Here is a 21,925-nt window from a genome sequence, read left to right on the forward strand (position 1 = left end):
ACTTAACTTAAGTACCGTGCTCGAGTAAATGTACATAGTTACATACCATCACTGTACAGTGTAGTTTGCGTGTATATAATACAACACTTAAATAAGTGACAGTAGTCAAAACACTGTCAGTGAAATTTCCTTTTGTGGAAGAGTACAGATCATTCCTAATCATGAAATTGGGACCTAATTAATCAAAAGATATATTCGAGTTAAAGGAACAGTTTGACATTTTAGAGTTGGATCAGAAGATTGAAGTCACTCATGTCTGCATGCTTAATATGAAGGTAGAGCCAAGAGACACTTAGCTTAGCATAAAGACTGAAAACAGTTGATTGTTAACGTTAAAATCTAACTAACATGTCCTCTACAGCTAATTAACACGTTACATCTTGTTTGTTTAATCTGTACAAAAAAAAAAGTGTTTTTACTTTTGAACCCGGCTAACTGTTTCCAATATTTATGCTAAGCTAACAGTCTGCTGGCTGTAGCTTAATATTGAATGTACAGAGATGAAAGTGATATTAATCCTATCACCGTAAGCGTACTTCTCACAATACGATAACTTGCTCATGTTATACTGCAGATGACGTATTAATCAATTTGGATCATGCTTACCTTAATAATGTAAAAGTAGTAGTAGTCTACATATGAAAGTGATATGACACTTACCTCAGGAACAAGCTGTGGTAGGACTCCAGTCTCTTTGCAGCTGCTGCTGGGGAAGGTGGCCAGAGTGGTACTTGATGAGCTGGTACGGACTGGGACCTGTCCCGCGACAGGCTGCTGCCTTTCTGGACTTCTCCTGATTGGAGAAGTCAGGCTGGTTGAACTGGGGAGTGGGGCACACTTGTAAAAAGGAGTGTCTGGTGGGGTCGTAGAGGACTTGGTGATCGCGCTGGTCACCTCTAGAGGCTGCTGATTGATTGTAGGACTGGAGGCGGAGGGATGAGCTGAGGCCGGGGCCGTGCTGTTTGGTGGCGGGGAACTCCCTCTCCCTGCTCCCTCCTCGGAAGAAGTCCGGAAAAGTGGGAACAGTGGATGTGTCGAGTCCTGGGAGTTAGAGGCCTCATGAAGCTGCAGAGGGGACGCCGGTGTGCAGGGCTCAGAGGACCGGGACTGAGCCTGAATGGAGACCTGCTGAGCAGACTCGGCCAGGGCCAGGGCCAACATGCGGGCAGCATTTTTAGGAGGGGGAGGAGGAGGGGCGGTAGTGGGAGCTGTAGCGCTGAGGGAACGAGGGGTGAGGTCCTTTGAAGAGTCCGGAGCTATGACACAAAAACACAAGGGGTCTATATTTGAAGAAGGAATAAGCAAGAGAGCAGCAGGTGAAGAGAAGAAACGACAGCAGGAGGGCTGGTTTTAAGGTGCCTCGGGAAAGGGAATGAGGGGAAAAGTTAAGCCTGGTGCTCGGGCTTCACATGAAAAGGTTTGTTTAAGATGAAATGCATGCAAACCTGGAAAACTAAACCTAGAAAAAAAGTCATAATTAATGGCACAATTTATGACCTTATTCTTAATCTAAATAGTGTAAACAAAGCAGTGTCAAGGCAGAAATGTAGCAAACACTACACTTAAAAAGGTCATTCTCTGCTCCCTACCTTGGTGCTCTTGGCTGCTGGCAACCAGCGCCTGCTGCACGCCGTCCTCTCCCTTCAGCTCTCGACTGTCCGCACTGTCAATGGCGGCCAGCTTAGAGTGCAGCTCCATTTGGAAAGCTTCACTTAGCGACGGCTCGGCCGCCCTCAGCAGCACACTTCCCATCAGGGGAGGAGAGTCTTTGGCTGCCGAGGGAGGAGATAACGCTTGTGGAGAGGCAAACTGTCCAGCCGTTTTCTTGTCCGGCATCTCTGTAGAGAAAAGCTCCGAAGTGGGAAACGGCGTCAAGCTAGTGGTCTTTCCACATTTAATAGGCGACACAGCCTGTGTGGGTTTATCGGTGTAAGAATAGGAAGTGGTCAGTTTCTTGTTTGCCACCTTCTCTCCAGCAGCCAGGCTGAAGTCTGCGGACGACAAAGGGGACATCAAGCCGCCCAGGAAGGTGGCAGAGATGAAGTCAGAGCGGTTGGTCTTGCCGCAGACGCTGTTAGGGCTCCTCTTTAACATGGAACCCTCTGCCCCGGCGGGTGAGTCGTCTAGGGGGAAGGCGTAGGAGGTGTCGGGGAGGCTGCACTGGAAAGACATGGGGTCAAAGTCCAATGAGGCCATGCCGATGTCCGGCGGGCTGAGGTCCACGTCTTCACCCGCTGAGCGGGGAGGTGAGATGAGAGCAGGCACACAGATGGGGCCGTCGTCTCCGTCGCTGTCCTCTGTGGCGCCCAGGTTGCCGTAGGAGTTGCAGTGCTGCCGGCAGTCCAGCAGCTCGCCATTAAAGGAGGCCGACAGGGCGTCGCTGCTAGAGCGCGGCCGCCGGGGACGGTACACCTTGGACTCTCCTGAAGCAGGAACAGCATATATTCAGAAACCATTTCTTTTATCAGGCCCTCAGCATAACAGTAGGCTACACTGTAGAGCATTTGAAAAACAATATACACAAATGTGCTATTGGCAGCACTGACTGATTAAACTTGCTATTCTGAATAAAAGTGAACTGGAAGACACGAATGATTACCTTCAACATTGTGCAGGGAACTCAGGGACTCTTCACTTTTGGCTGATCTCAATGTTGCTGTGTCTCCTCTGCCTCCTGAAACAGAGTGATGAAAAGGTTTCAGTCTTGTTTAGTCACATACACTCTTCTTATTGCACAATTGACTCTTCGCTAAGTCCCACCCCTCAAATCAGACGGGCTATTTCTATGCTACGCTAGCTACTAAATGTATACTGCATGAAAACACATACTGCTTTTGCTATTTTTATGATTGTAACAGTGAATAAAGAGCGACGTGACTTAACAGGAACACTGTTGTTCCTTCATTTCATCAATTGGAAGGTTAAAGTTTGACAATTTCTTTCCAATTTTGGAGGAAGGACTCACCAGCGAGAGCCATGGCCTTCAGTTCATTGGGCTCACTGGGGTTGCGGTGCAGCTTGCGCTTGGACATGGAGGAAGACTTGCCGAGGTTGAAGAAAGAACGCCAACTACCCACAGGAGACTTCTTGGATTTAATAGGAGGCCTCTTCCTGTGATTCATAAATGGTGAAGGGAAAGCGGGCAACGAAATGATAGTTTCACTGACAGATACACAATACTCAATGACAGATTTAGACACAGGAATGAAAATGATCAAAGACAGTTTTCTGTTTTAAGCTAAGTCTGTAACTGGAGACGCAGGCAACTGGGTGCAAGAAGAAAACGACTGCCTGCAGTCCTAACAGCAACCAGCAGATGGAGACACATTCCAGCATTATTATCTCGGCTCAACTGGTATTAAAATGCGAGTATTTTGCAATACATTCTACAGATAAATATCTAAAGTGTCTAAATTAGATTCTAATTGATTTTTTGAAGGCACACAGTCATCAAATGAAATATCAGTAAGAGGAGTTAACAAACCTCTCGGTGGGAAACTCGATGACAGTGTGGAACTTTCCCTGCAGGGCAGCCGGACCTTCGCCCACCTCGATGTACTTGCTGTCTTCAGTGACTGGAGAGTTGATCTGAGCCTGGGTCCTGGCCTGGGCCTCCTCCAGACTCAGCAGTTTAGTGGAGGGCGATGAAACCAGCAGGGATTTGGGCCGTGACAATGAGTTGTGACCTGGTGATGTGGGACAGTGTTTATTGGAGGAAGCAGCAGCGGGAAGAGGAATGACAACGAGAGCAGTACGTACCAGCTCCCTCGCGTATTAGTGAGCTGAGTTTGGTGCTGAAGAGAACATCCACGTGGTTGAGGATGAACTCCACCACTACCGACTGGATTCGGACTTCCATGAAGGCTGCTGTGCCGCTGAAGCAGGCAGATTCGATCTGTTTGGACCTGAAGAATTGTGTTTGATTTAGAGAGTGCTCCACTTTAAACAAGCGTAACATTTTAAGGTAGTGAATCAAACCTATAAATGCTTAGAGTTTAAGTTGCTAAAATTATTTTGGGATGCATTTCCAGCATTTGTTGTTGTGTTGATCAGCATCCTCCCACAAACAGCTGCTTAAATCATTTTCAGTCAGGTAGAAGACTCATTTAAAGCAGGAGGCACAGCCCATTATCGCAGCTAATTCAAGTCTGAGAAATCCTTGATATGAGTAGTCGAAACAGCCAATGGAGCCAGCTTTCAGGTGATGACTGACAGTGTATTCCCCACATTGCAAAACAAGCATGTAAAGGACGTTCTTTTTGAGCGGGACGGCGTCTCACCTCAGCAGGTTGGGCGCCCAGACGATGGCCAGGTTCTTGCTGTGCATGTTGGTGATGTAGCTGAACGCTGCGAGGTGGGAAAGGTGTCTCATGAGGAACTCCAGGGTCCTAGGAATCAAATATTCATTTATTCAGGTTTAATTGGCTCCCACTAGTGATGTGCAGACTAATGGCTGTGATAGAGCTCCTTCTTCAGAGCATCAATATTTCACTCTGTGCTAAAGCCCCAGAGGAATGTCACTTAGAAATCTGCATTTGTATGCTTTCACAAAAGGACGGGAAATTCAATTCATCATTCACGCAGACCAGTTGGGACCTGTTAAATTGTTCCACTCAATGCAGTGTGGCAGTAGAAAAACCCTTGATTTTGACATTAACAGACACCCGACTGATGTGAATGTACGACACGAGTCCGCGTCTGCATTCTGGCAGTTGCCGAGCCTGCCACAGGGGGGCAGTGTGCCTCTACACTGACCGGTAATGCGGTGGAGGAAGCTGCTGGATGACATCATGGATTTTGATGAGTCGCTCTTCGTCCGTCGCTGCTGATACAGCATCCTTCAGGGTGAAAACAAAAGGGAGAGATGGCGAGATAAATAGTTGTATCAGCGTATCAACAACGTTAAGCTCATTCATTTGTCATCCCTGGTTGGCGCTGCTACATGGAGCACAGAGGGGACATCAGTCTGCAGCCACAGCCTCTCCCCAGCTGCCATAACAACCAGCAAACATTGACTTCGTCTTCAGGGACTTGTTGTGCTTTGACAAAGTTCTTATTCCAGGTGACATAGAGAGCCACATTTGTATTGATAGGGTGTGTTGAGTACAATGCTATTATTTCAAGGGTGTCTGTGACTCATAACTGAAAGGTAAATTTGCAGATTTCATATCAGAGAAATTAAAGGAATTCCCTTTCTTTTCTTAGAGACCGAGCAGTTAGTCACACCCAATCAGTGTCCTTCCGGGGCATCAATAACCACTGAACAGTGTGAACTAGGATGAAACATGTTCATCAGCCACCTGCAACATCAATTACAACTAAAGGTGACGAGGTGAAACCTTCTCAAGCCTCAAACTCAGTGTGAGCTCAGTCTGTCTTTGTTCTCGTGACACTTCAATGCATAGAGTTTGCGGGCCGGGTTCAGGTGGTTGACTAACACATATTGTTGCATGCTGATATTTGATTGGGTGTGACTGGACTGACCCATGCATCACTAGTGAGCAAAGCTGCCTTCCTAATCATTCAAACCGTGTTTTCCATGATAATAGAATGAAATCTAATGTGACATAAGTTTGACTTGATGACAAAACTGTCATTGTGACAGTTTTGTGCTATAAATCTGATGACTAAAATGGACATTTAAATAAAATGAAAAGGTAGCTGACAAAATGAAAAGTTTACTAGAATGACTTCTCATCGACTAAACCTAGACTAAAAATATGCAGGATAAAAATGACTAAAAGTGATCAGATCGGTATGGGAGAAGGCCGTGCTTACGGAGAACTTCTCGTAGAGCTGGTAGGTGAGCAGGGGGTTGGGCAGCTCTCTGAAGTAGAGCTTACACAGCGAGCCCACACAGTGGATGTCCTGGATGTAAACATCTTTGGTCAGGTCGGGGATCTGCTCAGAGTCAAACTCGTGCCTGGCGAAAAGAGAAAGAGGGCAAAGGTAGAGTCAACAAATGTGCTTCTTCTGAACAAAAGGTGCATCAATAAACCACTGCTGTGGTTTGGTGGAGGGCTACGAGACATGGAAAGAAAGTCTCTGCATTTAAGTTGTGTTTTAGAAAGGATTGATCTGTGCCAACACAACAGTTCTGTTAGTTAAGTTAAAAATAGTCACATTTTGTAATAATCTAATCCAGGGTTCTGCTTTTAGCATCCCGAGTGGTGTTGGTTCCGCTATCCTGATCTGCATGACATTAATGCGACAGACATTCTGTAAATGATTCGCTTTTAAATAAATTGAGATTATTCGTAAAATCCTGCTTTTTTTTTACTGACAATTAATTACATGCTTTTATTTAGATTAATGAATTTATCCCTTTTAAGTTTCTTTAAGGCTCCTTAGGAAGACTGTCACCTCAGACTGCACATGAGCAGTGTATTGTGTGGTTTCATGTTATGTTTGGTTTCAGAAGTGAGAGGACACACGGTTGAGCTTTTCTCAACCAAAAATACCAATCTGTGAATACAGAGGAGGCAGTGGGGGCGAGAGTGTCGAGTTCAAATATCAGAAATCTTTTTCCAGAATTGCAGACTCCACATTGAAGATATAAGCACAGTATGTGGCCTGAGAGGCGAAGCCCAGGGTTTAACTTTCTCTTTTTTTTTAAAGCTAATATTGCTTAGCTTACACTAATAATTGAAAAATGACCTGGAGAGTGCATCAATATCTCAATGAACTCCTCTCACATTTGAATTTTGGCAGCTCGATAGTGAGAGTGGAGTGAGGACATTACAGCCTCACATATGGTCAACCCCCCCACCCCAAATGTAAACATGTGTCCTTACACACCTCACAGCATTTCAGAAATAAGACAAGAACTCCTAGAGACCTCATATGTTGCCTTTTACAAGCCACAACTGTTCACAAAAAGTTCTTATCCTCTGACAACATCACACAGTAAAATCTGTGGATGAGGAACAACTGTTACACTGCACGTCATCCTGATGCTTTTCTTTCTTTTACAGATGCAATAATCAAATACAATAAAAGATGGAATTCACATGTTATCGGCCAGTGAATTGAATCAAATGCTGTATTTAACGGGCAGCGTGTCTCCTACCGCAACTTCTGGATGTTTGAGGCGATTCCAGAGAGGCGGTAGATGCCGTCCACCACGCCGTGCTTCTCCAGGAACTCGGTGCAGCTCTTGAGGACCTGGGGCACTGCGAAGAGAGAGAGAAAAACAGCGTGTCATCACATAACACATCCGTCAATATTTGTCCAGACCGCACTGAGAGCTTCAGGGTCAAGGATACCACGACTTTCCTTTTTGAAGAGCCGAGTACAGAGCAGTCAGGCCAGAGCTCTGGGCTCAGAGGGATTACCCAGTGAATAACATTCTAGTGCTTTCGGAAGGAAAAGCTGAGGGCAGAAACATTTGACCCACGTAAAGGAGAGACCAATATATATCCTGAAGAGCTTTACAAATATATTTGTCTTCTTTCTCTGGTGCCTTTGGTTTCCCTTTAACCCAGTTTTTACATCGATACAGTTCTGTGTGTTTGACTGAGGCAGCCAATCACACACACACACACACACACACACACACACACACACACACACACACACACACACACACACACACACACACACACACACACACACACACACACACACACACACACACACACACACACACACACACACACGGCTTCAAAGCACAATACCAGTGATTGTGTGATAGAGCTGGGACTGACCAAAAGAAAAATAAATCAGAAATAGAACTTCCTAATTCCCCTTCAGCTAACCATGAATCATGCAGACATGCTATTTATCTGTGTGCGTGTGTGTGGTAGATAAGGATGGTGTGTATGTGTATAAGGAGGCTCCCAGGCCTCCCACAGCTCACACATCATTCAGAGGATGACAGAGAGTGGGACACTCGCCGAAGCAGCTGTTCAGACGGATTCCGCACATAGCGAAGGAGAAAACAAGGCCGGGGTTTGAGGAAACCACATTCTGCTGCAGAGAATCCTGAAGTTCTTCACATAGGAACATTTTCTGTTATTACGTCCTCTTATCACCAAAGACAAACAACACGCGTTTTGAATGTGGAGTTAGGGTTGGACACAGCAGGAATAAATCCTCTAGTTAAAACAACGGTATTCAAAGCAAGAGAACGTTCAACTGATGTGCTGGTTTGGCTGCCTTTGAAAGCTCAAACTGACTCAAGTCAGTAGGCGCCATTAGCACAGTGGCAGTGATGTTGTGGTTAATCACGGCCGTCTGTGGGAATGTGGAAGTTATTCAGCTTCAAAGCTGTCCTGAAATCGGTGATGACTCAGGCTTTGGGAACAGCTTAGCGAGCTAGTGAGGTGTGCAGGTCTCCATCGAACCTGTGTGGGCAGATCCCTTTGTCTTTAGCGTGCCACTCAACACGAGAGGCTTTAATGGAGATTTATGAAAGAAACATATATTTCATGGAGCACAGGCTTTTAGCTCTTACTTTCCACCCCCCAAGTCTAAGTTTGCTGTTGAAGACAACAGCACGAAAGACATAACTGTCAGTTGAACACTTTTATGTTAACGGTGTTTGATAACTTTGATAATTTTACAGGATGTCTTGGACAGATTTCTTGGCAAAAGTGCTTGAAATGTGAAATTTTTTACATACGTGATGGTGTTTAATGACTTAATGGTCAGTAATGGTGGCTCGTCTTCTTCCACCTACAACCTGGATTTGTCTAAATGACTGTAATGTAATGTAATGTAATGTCTACATAGCAGCCGAGCTACGGTGCTTGACTTTCTTTTCCTGTTTGTCTTGCTCCACGAGATCAGTTCTCTTTCATTTCTTTCAAATCGGAACACATCGACGTTTGACCCAGCACAGTGCGACGGAGCGGCTCATCTCATGGTGTCAAGGTAAGGCAGGTTTACGGAGGTCAAGGATGGACTCCTACACTGCTAGTTTAAAAAAGGACAGGACTGATCGCTGTGAGCTAATGGTACGATGACATTAATATCCAGTTAAAGAATAAGGACCGTTCACACCTGGCATCAACATGGGTGATCCGACTGCATATCACATCAATGGGGGGAATTGAGATGTTTTGGCTTCACTTTTCGGGAGCGGTCATGCTGCCGCACTGCCACCCTACAGCGGCAGCCAGTGAAAAAGCTTGACTATATGTTGTAGTCCAGAGTAGACAAGTCACACACTGTCCATTACTTGTTTTACCATCTCCTGAATCTGCTCTCACTGAATTCAGGCGAAGCAGAACCGTACCTGATGTCTCAATCTAAGATGTGTTAACTAGCAGGAATGTAGCACACCATAGAAGTAAAAGCTGTGCTCTGTTTGATTGAATTTAGGGTAAAAATGTTTTGGTACAATTATATTTGGCTTCTGAAGAGTTGCACTGTGGATAAGGACCAGAGTTATTGTAAAGACTCGTACATTAGCAAGGACGTAGTAGCACAACATGGAAGTGAAAGCAGTGCTGTGAAAAGTGAAACTGCAATAAAAATAGTTTGTACCGAAAGTGAATAATCAAAACTCATTAAAATTGTGATGCATCAATTTGGCTGTACTTGGATCTGTCCACCTGTGATCTGACCAAACACGGACGTCCATGCCAGGTGTGAACAAGGCCTGAGCTCCATTAACATTAAGAACCTTTTCAAGTTGCTGTCAACATGAACTGAAATGAGGTTATTGATCATTACGCTGGGTGGAGCTGATGTCACAGTGTGATGATGACACCATTATCCTCATTGAGACCATCACGTCAGCTCGTCTACCAGACACCTGCTGCTGCTGAGAGTTCAGGAAGTCAATGGAGCCACAGCACATAGATGTATGGATGGATTTTAGCCCAGCAAATATCTCAACTAGAACTACATAGAGCTGGAATGAGCTGCTGGTTACAAACGTGTGGTGTGTATTTTGAAAGGGTTCATGATGACTTCATATAAAAACCATCAGTTCACAGATTGGAATGGATGGAGGAGCAGGTTTGTTTGGGGTCGTAACATTTTCTGCAACAAATATTGAACACCGGCAGTCATGATGTCACTGGTATATGCTAAACATTATTACGCTCCATAATTTGAGCCTAATGGTCACGATGTTCCACAGCCACATCTGGGACGGGACTACAGGACTTTAAAATGGAGAGTTTTGTCCTTTCTGCCATGAAAGCCCTGAACAAACTGCCTCACTGACACTAATGTGAGCAGGGATAATGAACGGAGCATTAATGTATTCATGATCATTTTATCTATTGTGTATATCTGTATGCTCCTGTGTTGCACTGGCAGGAAAAACAATGAATCTGGTCTAAAGAACCCGACTGTGTCTTGCACTTCTGAATCCCATCAATTCTCAAATCTTACTTTTGGACAGAGCCAAGCTAGCTGTCCCCCCCTGCTTCCAGCCTTTGTGCTAAGCTAGGCTAACCAGCTGCTGGATGTTGCTCCATATGCAAGTTTCAGCGATTGCAAAGTGGAATTGCCTGGAAATGGATCGAGTATAGCAGTAAGGGACACAATGATGAACTTATCAAGTCAACAGGTAAACATGGAGGAGGTTTAGAGTTTGCATTAACCAGGGAGCAGGTGAAATTAAGAATCGAGGCCGGTCTCTAATGTCTCTAAAGCTCCTGGTAATTTAGGGCCCTGGCTACTATTTGAGAATTTACGGCATTTAAAAAAACAAGCCTAAATGGGTCCAGAAAACACTAGTGCTCTCAGGTGTGTCTGCATGTATCTCACCATCATGTCCCGAGTTGAGGAGGTGCTCTCCCAGGTCGCAGCCGAACACCCTCTCCCGGAGGATGCCTCTCTGCTTCAGCTTCTGCTTGGTGGGCCGGGACTTCATGAAGGTGCGCAAGAAGGTGATCAGCTTTCCGTGCTTCTTAGACACTGAGGGACGAGGGAGGGAGGGAAGGACACATCTTAGTTATCTTACACAGCTGTTTACTACTCTACAGAACATGTGGGTTTGACGCCGGTTTCTGGTAGACTGGAGTGAAACCCCACACAAGCTGCTCAGGCTCGTCCCTTTGTGCATTTCAGCTTCATTCTAATGCAAACCCTTCCTTTATGCATGTGTAGTTTCCTTGAGGCCAAGGCTTCCTTCTTAAATGCCACCTCCCAGGCAACTACAAAGGAATCCTCCACATCCAATACCAGTATCCTCCGCTCAGCTTCAAAACGAGACAAAAAGAAGAAGGAGCAGACCTACTTAGAAACCCAAACCGATATATGTCTGGGAAAGGGTCCTAAGCTTCTTAAACTAGCATGTCTTTGGTGGGGTTCGGGGGACAATGGAGCTGGCTCCACTCCAGAAACAGAAAAGTGAAAATCACACACTGCTTTTCCACTCTTGGGTCAGTTTACTGGACTCGGTGATACAGAGGAAATCAACTTGTCTGATGAGAGCTTCAATTTTCTTTTAACTGAGAATTCAGTTCAGTTTAAGTTGTCCATCAGTCTTGGCTAAACAGACACAAAAATCCAAAATGTATGGAGTATGAAACAGTTTTCCACTGACTGACCAAAGAAGTGCGATAGTGCATCTAACATGACTGACTGTAGTGAAATGTCACAGTATGGTATAATACAGTCTGACTGTAGGGTTAAAAACAAACTATTTCACCATCTTAAAAGACCTTTAAATGAATAAACTACATGCAAAATGTCACGTGTTGTGGTTACATAACTATAGGCGTCACTCATCCCGTTCCGCATAATGTGATTGGCTGATGCCTTTTATTCGCGGTGCAAAAGTTTAGGGAAAAATGCACCTCGTTCCGGGAAAAAAGTATTCAGCTTTGACGCTGCGTAATATTTGCATTCTGTTTTGTATTCGTGACAAAACAACAGGGCAAACAAATATATTGATGAGCAAATGAATGGCACAGAAAAGAGAACACCCACGGTGTTCATTTTTTATTCACTAAAAAACTTTTTTACTAAGTTGAATATTAAAGTTTATCCTTAAACTGTGAAGAAGAGGACCCTACTAATCCTGATATTAACAGGATCTTTGCCAGCTGCCCTTTCTCTCTGTGTTCAGACCGTCTCTGCCCTGTGAAGCTTCCACTCAGACCCGACGCTTCTCCAAGAACACATCTCCAGTCCACTCATCTTTCTCTGCTTCTCCGTTCTCTCTGGGTCAAAGGTCTGCCCTCGGTTCCTGTCGCTATGTCTCTCTTTGATCCTCTTACATCGTTACACTTTGACCAACAGCTCTTCCTATTATTACTTTACAGTTTTATACTCTTGCATTTCACAGCACAACTATCCTTTCTGAACATGGAGCTCAGCAGCAACGCGGTCCACACTCATGTAAACTGACAAACGTCTTAATGAAAAACATAAAGTAAAACCGCAGGAGCTGAAAATGTACCAGTGAGGACAGTATTAAAAACATCCATTACCTATCCCATCTATCATCATTGTGTTCTCTCAGCCACACCACATCTGGAACTTCACTAAATCTTTGAGAACAGAGTGATCACAACAACATCCAAAGTGGAAAAACGGCTTTTTTAATATTTATATTCTAGGGCACATTCCTTTAACTGATTATAAACACAGTCACGATCACAATCCTTCCACTTACTTTATGTGTTTCACAGACCTGACATCACCTGCTTCAAACTACAGTCCGACGCACACACACACACACACACACACACACACACACACACACACACACACACACACACACACACACACACACACACACACACACACACACACACACACACACACACACACACACACACACACACACACACACACACAATTTAAAGAAGAAAGCGTTAAGAATTCAATCCAAATAAATAACTAATCTTTGGAGAGACGGCGCTTCAATGTGCTGTGCCAAGCTTAAATCTGCCTCCATCTCAGCACAACAGAAAGTAGGCCACTGCTTACCAAAGACACTAAACACGCTGAGGTAAAGACAACAACACAATGAAAGTGAGAAGGCAGCGTCTTTACTCGCAGCAGATGATCCACTTACAGAGACATACATGGCATCATTTAGGCACACATGTGTGCCTAAATGAATATCATTATTTACAACCATCTAAAACAGCCACACTGTGTGAGATTTGGCTCTAATGCCCAGACACCATTAGGTAAAAACTAATGAGGCAGCCTGTCTCGCATGCTAAACGTACACTATGGAGTAAACTGAGTGCAGCTCACTTAATTGACAGTCCGCCGTGTACATTTAGAATGCAAACATCAGGACCAGAGTAAAACTAATGAGCTGATGGGAATGGAAAGTCGCTTTGTAGCTGAATGCATTGAACAGTTTCGCATCGTTTGGGCAGCATACTAACAAAGATATATGCACACAGTGAAATGTCTAATCAATCACGTGTTCAGGCGTCTATGTTTAGGGGCTCTCGTTACTTTTGCATTGTGGGTAATGTTAGTGGCATTTGGTTTTGACAGAGAGGGAGGCACTGATGGATTGATTTTGATCCGTAGAATCCATTCTTTGCATGTCACTGTGTGACACATTTTCTCATTTCAGTTTTTTGTCAATGATAATAAAAATGGAATCCGTCCATCAGTGTTTTGTTAAGTTGAATTCTTTAATGTAACGTTACTGTAGCGATGGAGCCTTTCTCAGCTGTTAACAGACTGTTGTGCTAGCGGGTACCCAGCATGACTCTCGGTGGTGAAATTTTATAAATGTACAATTATTAGTGTTACAAATTGTTTGTTTGTCACAAACTGTTGTGTCGTGGTGTTCGCCCTGTTAAAGAGCGTTAGTTGTGGGTTGTTAATTGTTGTGTTATAAAGTTATAACCATGATTAGGGGTCCCTCTCAATACACATAAGACAACTAGCTCCGACCACTGTGTCCTCAGCAGCGAACAATATATTCTGTTGCCTGTTGAAGAGTGACAGCAGTTGTTTCGGCTATGGCGGTTTGGCGGTGTGTGAAAAATGTATATCATACGGGAAATTAAAACCGGTATACCGGCCCAGCACTACCAGTACCTCAAAAAAAGCAATCAATTCAGAATCAACAGCCAACATCCACAAACAACACCCATCTTCCTGTTTCAGGGAGGAGTGGAGCTACAGTTCACCCCTCAGACTCCTGCACGGCTGTACCAAAGACAGAACCAGTGAGGCAGCTTTGTTTACTCACTGTCGAGGCATCAAGTGTGAGTGAGTGAGTGAGTGAGTGTGTGTAGGGGGGGACGCGTCTGACGCGAGGAAGAGCAGTGCAACGACAAGCGTGACTCTCTGGAGGACGGACAGAGACTCCCATCTGCTTACTGTCGAGGCAGATAGAGTCTGAGGGGCCAGCAGCTGTGACATGCTAGCGGCTCAGGTCCAGCTGGGAAGAAGGCCTTCAACACAAGGATGGTGGGACTGATAAAAGCCTTCAAAATGAACTACAAGATGTATAGCTTGCTTCACAAAGTTGGACGTCTTGCAAGAGATACATTAATGGAACAATCTGTGAGACACCCTGACTTGAGAGACCCCCCCCAAACTACACAACAACCCTGATGACATCACCATCTGATGACATCATCAGGGGGGGTCTGCTCTCAGAGCTCCCCCACAGAGAGGAGTCATTCTATAACTGTTTCCACAGGCTGTGGTACTAACCATGCCTGGTAAACTGACATCCATATGCAAAGTTGATGAGAGCCTTGTTGACACAAAAAGCTGAGATGAAATGGTTTCACTATAATATTTCTAAATATTTGCTAACACAATAACTGATGATACATTCTTGACATGTGACACACTAGCAGGGGGGGGGGCGTGTTCACAGCTGGGTAAAGTAGAGCCATTAGCCCATGCCTGGCATCTGCATAGATAACAGATAAAGAGAGAACGGCAAACACAGAAGGATGGTTGTAGGTTTCAGTTGAAGCCCTGAACTGACTGTGTGAGCATGATGGGACTTTTCCCCAGCAGATCTCAGTGAGAGGCCGGGAGTTGACGAGCCGGGGGGAGAAAAGAGGCCAAGCATTACAGCAGCAACAATTACAGACGTAATGGCAAACATCATGCTCCGTTTCCCCGGTCCACCCCGAAAAGAAAACGACCGCCTCATTCCATCGAGTTATCATGGAGCTTTTTAAAGGAAGCAGATCAGAGGAAAATCCCAACTTCATAGCAACACAACAGAGTGCTTCCCAAAGTAGAGCGGTGACATTACAGAGCTAAATAGCCTGAGATATTTGATACAACTACTGTGCGTGTCAGTGTTCCCTGAATACACCACCACCACCACCACCACCACCAGCAGCAGCAGCAGCAGGCGTGACCGCGGCTCCTTGGGGCATCACAATGCTCTCATCACAGCTCAGCCAGCACCCCCCTCGAGACGCCACAGCCACCCACACCCATGTAGTCGGAAGAGTGGGAAATTCAAACCTCCTCTTCACTGTTTCGTTAAATCATTCTTTGAATTGGTTGGATATAATTACATCATCCATCCCAGTAATCTGCATGCCGTGAGAAGACAAGGCAGGATCTGTGGATCCGTCAAAAGCACTTCTAAATGGACCAAATGTGTTTTTACTGTGGCGGGCCCATAAAAGTAAAGTTAGGTCTCTCTGGGAGCAACGCAGAAGAATGGAGTGAATCTGAGAATGTCTGCAATTTGCTATGTCTCAAAAAAAGCTTTACTAAAGTATCTTTGACAGCCATTTAAGCAATTTAACAAGCCGACTTCATGCCCTCATCGCTCTCATTGAAAAAGGATATGTGTCTATTGAGAGGCGACCACCACAGGGATACTGTTTGCATTGCTTATCAAACTGAAAAACACAACACTAACACTGTGTTAACACCAATTAACACATCCTTACAATCTCCTGTTGGTGTTTGTGGACGTCTAGTGTGTGAACAGAGCAGTGTGTGCCTATAGAAAGGCAGTCATGGCCGACAGTGACCTGTTTAGACACGAGGGCTTTCAGTGTGTGGTGATAGCCGGAGCAAAATGCCTTATTGTTCAAACTCTCAAAGCACCACGGATCAACAACTCCAGCAGAGGGAGGAGAGGACCTGCGTGGTCCCGCCCGAAAATTCTACCAGATGGTACAACTGTACACCACATCAGAGAAATCAGGAACAGAATTCATACAGAAGTGTTATGAAAGGTCAATATCAGCATCAGTACAGAGGGATGAGCCACAAATCCCCCCCAAAGCCATTTCAAATTCAAAATTCAATTATGTAATCAAAACAAAATAACCTTTTCATTTTCTCAGAAAATCAGTGATGAGAACTGCCGGTAATGTCAGAGTAGGTTTGACTTCACTGAGCTGCTAAACTATGGCACAGCTTTATCATATAGAGACACATGTTTACAACAACAACAATATATTTCAAATGTTTAACCTCTTTCTTTGCTAAATAAAAAAAATATTCCAGAACTGCCTTTTAAAAGTTCAACGTTTCTGGCATAGTGGTAATTTATTTATATATATATATAAATAAATATTCACACACACACTTTGAGAGAAGAGGCGAATATTATTCCTAAGTTATTTATTTTCCTCTAATGGAAAAAGATGGTCTTATGAAGGAGCAATATTTTCCACACTTAGTAGGAGACCTGGAAACCTCTCCCATCACTCTAAGTCAGTCTCTCCCCCAGTAGAACCCGGTACGTGGAGCATACACCTAACTGTTAACGGTGTAGTAGGTCAGTTTAGAAAAATAAAGCTGTCGGTCTATCATATCTATCAGGGATACTTTAGCGAATACATACAATTACACTCCAAATATAAACCTATTTTTCTTACCTTCGCTCCATATCGCTGGACTCGCTTTGGGGCTTTATGACAGGCTTTCAAACTAGGTCCAAAGTACAACTAAGTTGTAGGTTTTCCTTTTAACCGTAAACCTGTACAAAATAGCGCTAACACCTCAACTGAATACCGCAAACACGACCAGGTCCCTTTGTATGAGTGAGAAAGTTCAAAAAAGGTTGAAGTTTAGACAGAAGGAGAAGGAGCGCAGCGCCGGCTCTCCTCTGTGCTCAGTCAGCTCGGATCTACACGGAGCTGCGCCTCATCGTATCGGTTTACGACCCCATGAATGCTGCCTTCAGGTGCTCCCGGAAAAATGGTAATAATCACTTGTTAATAACACTCTTACAACACTGCGAGTACTATTGAAGGAAATTGTACACTAAATAAATACGAGAGAGCTGATGGACCCAATTAACTTTTAGTTCATATAATAAAGGAAGAATACGTGAGGCCATGCCTGCAGTCTTTTAGAATTCTTAATAACAGGAAGGAGAATCAAAGCGCACACAGGATTAAACCGATGATTGTATATGTACACACAACCCTTTTGGTCATCAGCTGCTCACATGGCGTTTATGCACTCTTAACCAGCCCAGTCATATTCATAATGCAGACTTGCACATGTGCGTGTTTCTAATCTTCCCGACAGTTTGTGAAGGCATCACAGAGGACACGCAGCCAAGTGGCAATCGCTGGTGGTTCAGAGAGTGGAAAACACCCCTCTATAGCGCGCGCGCGCACACGCCCCCCCCACCCCCCCACCCCACACACACACACACACACACACATACACACGATCCTAACAAGCAGCATCCCTGCATTTCTTCCCCACATATGTACAGGATGGCCTTGCCTCGACTTTAGACCAGCTCTCCCTCTGAGGGGCCTCCTGTTCCTCTGAAAACATTATCTTATTAATTCCTCAACGAGCTTAGTTCCTTAGCAGACATGTCGAGTCAAAATAAAGTCAAACTAATTTGTTGTTGGTCCAGAATCACAAGACTGGAGTCAGACTTTTTCCACTGCATCATGTGATCGCTTCAACTTGACATCATTTTTACAAGTGACACAAAGACAAACATTTCTTTGGGCTGGTCCTCAAATTTCTCTTTTGAATGCAGGTCTTTACTCGGAATGCAGTATTTTAATTTGACATTGTTATATTTGTACTTTTTACTTAAAGGTATTGTGGATGATGTATTTTAGAAACATTTTTTGTTATATTTGTGGAAATTCTCAGAACATCCCGACAGCAACCAATAGATCAAATGCTCTCACAAAAAAAGAAAGAAAATCTGGCAGTTGCACAACTGTAAATTACATCTGTTCAATCATTTTATTCAGCTCGATGTTTACATTCATAATGCTAATTTGGGAGAGTGTCTTTGGAGGGAGGCCATGAAGGGCCGGGCTGTCAGTGTTGCCGACTTTCTCGCTAGTTTTAGCGACTTTTGGAGCTAATGCTGCTAGCTACTGTATTTGGAAAAGACTTGGCACCACTGGGCTGGGTTTTTCAATTTGGAAATCTTAAAATCTAGCGTCTTGCTGGTTTCTCCAATGCTGCCGACCTCAGCTTCAAGTTAAAGATCTGAATACTTCTTCCACGTGTATGTAATGCCGTGATCTATAAAATTGGACCCCCCCTATCAGCCAGCACTAATTCCAATTACTGAGAAAGTCACACTAAGTTCAACACGTACAAGTTTGTTCTGTGCAGTGGCAATCATAGTCCGGCCAGACAGCAAAATACAACTTTTTATAGAACAGAGTGAAACCTCTGACCATTTCCTCCCTGAATTGATCATGCAATAGAATGAGATGAGTTTTCTCTCCTCTAATTCATTCGTCCACTTTGTAAAGTTCTTTTTACTGTTACATGTTTGTCATGATGCCTAGAAATTGTAATAGCGAGGCATTGTTAGAACAGCAGCAGACAGTTTGGTTGTCAGAGACGTGGTGGACACAGGAAAGCAACAAGTGGAGTATGCGTTTAGGTTATTAGACTATTAGCAACGTTCTGAAAAACACCGGTCACCTGTACTCTTGCTCTGATGTCATACGCCACATAACAGGGAGAGAGCTTTGTGTTACACCAAGTGTCATAAAGCTGCTATTTTGCATGGAACTGAATAATCTATGTCTCTCTGTGGGATGCGGCAAGAACGAGGAAGTGTATTAAGCAGTAGCACTCCACGCTTTGATGTACAGGAGCAGAACGCCAGGCTGAAACACAAGCACGGCTATAAATCTGAATTTTATACCTGCTGGTTAAACGTCTGAGCGTCGAAGCTTTGCAACGACACAACTTGTCTTAGTAATGAGACACCAACAACCGCAATAATGATGAATGGCAGCGTCAGACTTTGATTAGCAAACGTTTAGCAGAGAGTCCACTAAAGGGAGCAAAAAAGAAGATCTATGTGCTTTACACACTCACTCAGTTTACAACACAGCCGGAGTTGTTAGTATGTAATCAAAAGCAGCCTCCCACCCAAACAAAGGTGTGGCCTACGGCAACAGTCTCTGATTGAAGCTACAGAGCAAGACGGTACACACAAGGGGCCTTGCATAGTTTTAACGGCCCAGAACCGGAGAGCCAGGAAAGAGATCCTCGGAAACAGGAGGACAAATCACACTCTGTCTCACGCATTTTCTCTCCGGTTTCTCCGTCCTCTCTCCCTCACATAACCAGCTGTCTGCACAGCTGCCCAAATCACTGGTCCCCAGGCATGATGAAGGCCTGCGCTGAGGGGGGAGGGGGGCTCTACATCTGGGTCAGTTGGTCTATTGGGCTGTCTGGGGAGGAAATAAGACTGACATTTTTCATCCAAAACTCTTTATCTTCACATTGATGTCAACAAAAGAGTCTATTTGTTCTACTGTGAAGAGTAGTCTCTGTTCTCCGATTCCACTGAGAAACATCACAAGCACATGGAAGACTAATAACTGGCTTCGGTCGTCTCTATTTTAGCTGGAGCGGCGCAGCGTGTTAGCCATTTCCATAGCTGTACTGAAGAACAGCAAAGGTTAGTAGTGGAGCAGAGTGGATCAAGGCAGAAGTGAACATATTTTCCCAATGCTGCGTGGCTCCCTGCAGGAATGTGCTCTTTCGGTCACCATGGAGAGCGAGACAGAGATTCTTACTGTTGCGGGACAAAGCTCGGCGCTCAATGGATGGTTTACAGGCCCCCTCATTGTAAAAGGATTAAAATAAATCAAGGCCGGTCGAGGCCGAGCGCCACGGCAGGGGTGCCGTGGCCTTTCAGCTCCGACCAAACAGACGCACACAACAAACACAGCTGGCCCCCGTCCAGACACAACGTACATTCAGCCGCTTGGAGAAATGCTGTAGTAACCCGGCTCACCCCTGGAGTCATTTGCATGCACCTTGAGGAGTGAAACTGAAAAAGAACAGGAGTCTAATCCACTCCATCTAATCCCAAAAACATTTATACGCAGGATACACACAAATCATTCATTCCGACAAAACCTGCAATACATTCAAAATACAGCAGTACGATAACAATAATCTTATTCTGTAAAAGGAACCGACCAGAATTTAGGGAACAAACTTAACAGGAGAGGAGAGTATGGCAAGTGTTGCATCACACAGACCTTTTCTGATGTGAGATTAGAGCAATTAAAGTGAAAGAAAGTTCACAAACAGTGGAGGAGAAAAAGACCCATATCCCCAGACATGCTCACATGTCTTATTGGTCCACCAACAGAGTGTTGAGATAATGTGGATAAGTGTGTTAAAGGTTATGGACAATCGATCAGGATGTGAAAACTTGTAATGCAACACCAAGAAGTGAACATTTTCCTGTGTAGAGTGAAGCTGTAACCCACATCGCAAGCCGCTATCACAGGTATAGACTCGACATATAAGAAGTGCAAACACATCACTGGGGTTGTGGAGTTAGTGTTTTGGTTAGGGAGTGGCGGGGCAACACGACCAAAGGGTTTTTGTCTACCTGAACTTAGGCTGTAGTGGTTTAGCGGGTCGGCCACCCATGCATTGTCCTGTATTACACTCTCCATCTCCAAGTCTGCATGCAGCCCGATGGACAGATGGACCCACAGACAGATGGATTGGATGGATGATGGGAGACGTGAGAGAGTCGGCAGAGGGAGAGAAGCACTTCAAGTTAGAGAACAGGGCAACAGTGTACTTTGGATCTGTGAGGTCAGTGGCTTTGCATAGAAATGATACTTTGATGCTGAAGCAATAAACTGCTCTGAGAGACAGTGTGAAAATAAAAGTAAATCGCTTCGTCATGAAGTACACTCAATTAAATAAACATTGCATTTATCAATAAAACAAGTCTTGTTTTGTGAGATTACTTTAATTTAACTCTAAAGTTATAATCCTGAAGACTTTCTTGAAGTTTTTGCAACTTTTTATAGTCGGCATTATTTTCAGCAGTAGCCACTCAGTTCTATTTCTAGTAGTTGTCATTGTTGGTGGCGGGGTCTGCCATTCCTGCACAAGATTAAATTTGCCTACACGAGGGAAACGATGCAGCATGTAATCCAGCATTACCGTTTGTAATTTGATCTGATTGATATCAGCCTCATTGTTTGCCACACCCTATCAGAGCGGTGTTGAAGGGATAGTTTGGATGTTTGGAAGTGCGGTTGCATGAGGTGCTTCCCCATAGTCGGTGTTTTAACTACAGCAGATGGAGTTTGGAGAAACAGAGAGTTCACTTTCTATTTAGAATATTTTCACTGCAGTACATTGCTTTGCTCTCTATCACTTGAACGGATAATGATTTCTTTAGGCATCTAAAATACGTTTAGCTGCTGCCTCCGTCCACAGCAGCACATTGCTTTGCTGCCAAGCTGGTATCAATGTCTGTTTCTCCAACCTCCATCTACTGTAGGAAATACACTGACTATGGATAAGAACCTGATGCAACCCCACTTCAAAACACCCCAACTATCCCTTTAAGGTACTGCCAATGCTAATTTCCTGCTGCTGCCACATTAAAAACACTGAACCGGTGAAACAGACAGCACTTGTAAGGCAGTCACAGGAAACGCAGGTGTTTCTGTCATTTTTTGGATCCGTTTGAAATATTTCAGGGGGTAATGGCAAAACAATGAATCACCACAGCAGGCTGTTGAGTAGCTGCAGGTGACAGGCTGCACACCTC

The 21,925-nt window shown here is 44.4% G+C and overlaps 1 protein-coding gene across 3 annotated transcripts in view; it reads right to left on the reverse strand.

The window, feature by feature from the left end:
* The window catches only part of arhgap32b (Rho GTPase activating protein 32b), a 34,242-nt gene that overhangs the window by 3,989 nt on the left and 8,328 nt on the right, over positions 1-21,925 (reverse strand). For 2 of the 3 annotated variants that reach the window (XM_079171820.1, XM_079171819.1), the window contains 12 exons: positions 20,741-20,815; positions 10,726-10,875; positions 7,070-7,172; positions 5,779-5,923; positions 4,756-4,838; positions 4,281-4,388; positions 3,760-3,905; positions 3,485-3,686; positions 2,966-3,111; positions 2,600-2,674; positions 1,590-2,423; positions 661-1,256 (listed from right to left, as the gene is read on the reverse strand). In XM_079171820.1, the coding sequence (XP_079027946.1) occupies positions 661-1,256; positions 1,590-2,423; positions 2,600-2,674; positions 2,966-3,111; positions 3,485-3,686; positions 3,760-3,905; positions 4,281-4,388; positions 4,756-4,838; positions 5,779-5,923; positions 7,070-7,172; positions 10,726-10,875; positions 20,741-20,815 (2,663 nt within the window). Of the gene's footprint in view, positions 1-660; positions 1,257-1,589; positions 2,424-2,599; positions 2,675-2,965; positions 3,112-3,484; positions 3,687-3,759; positions 3,906-4,280; positions 4,389-4,755; positions 4,839-5,778; positions 5,924-7,069; positions 7,173-10,725; positions 10,876-16,757; positions 16,853-20,740; positions 20,816-21,925 lie in introns of those variants that run through there. The other variant, XM_079171821.1, reaches the window with a different exon arrangement.

Source organism: Pholis gunnellus (genome assembly GCF_910591455.1).
Source record: "Pholis gunnellus genome assembly, chromosome: 13".
NCBI lineage: Eukaryota > Metazoa > Chordata > Actinopteri > Perciformes > Pholidae > Pholis > Pholis gunnellus.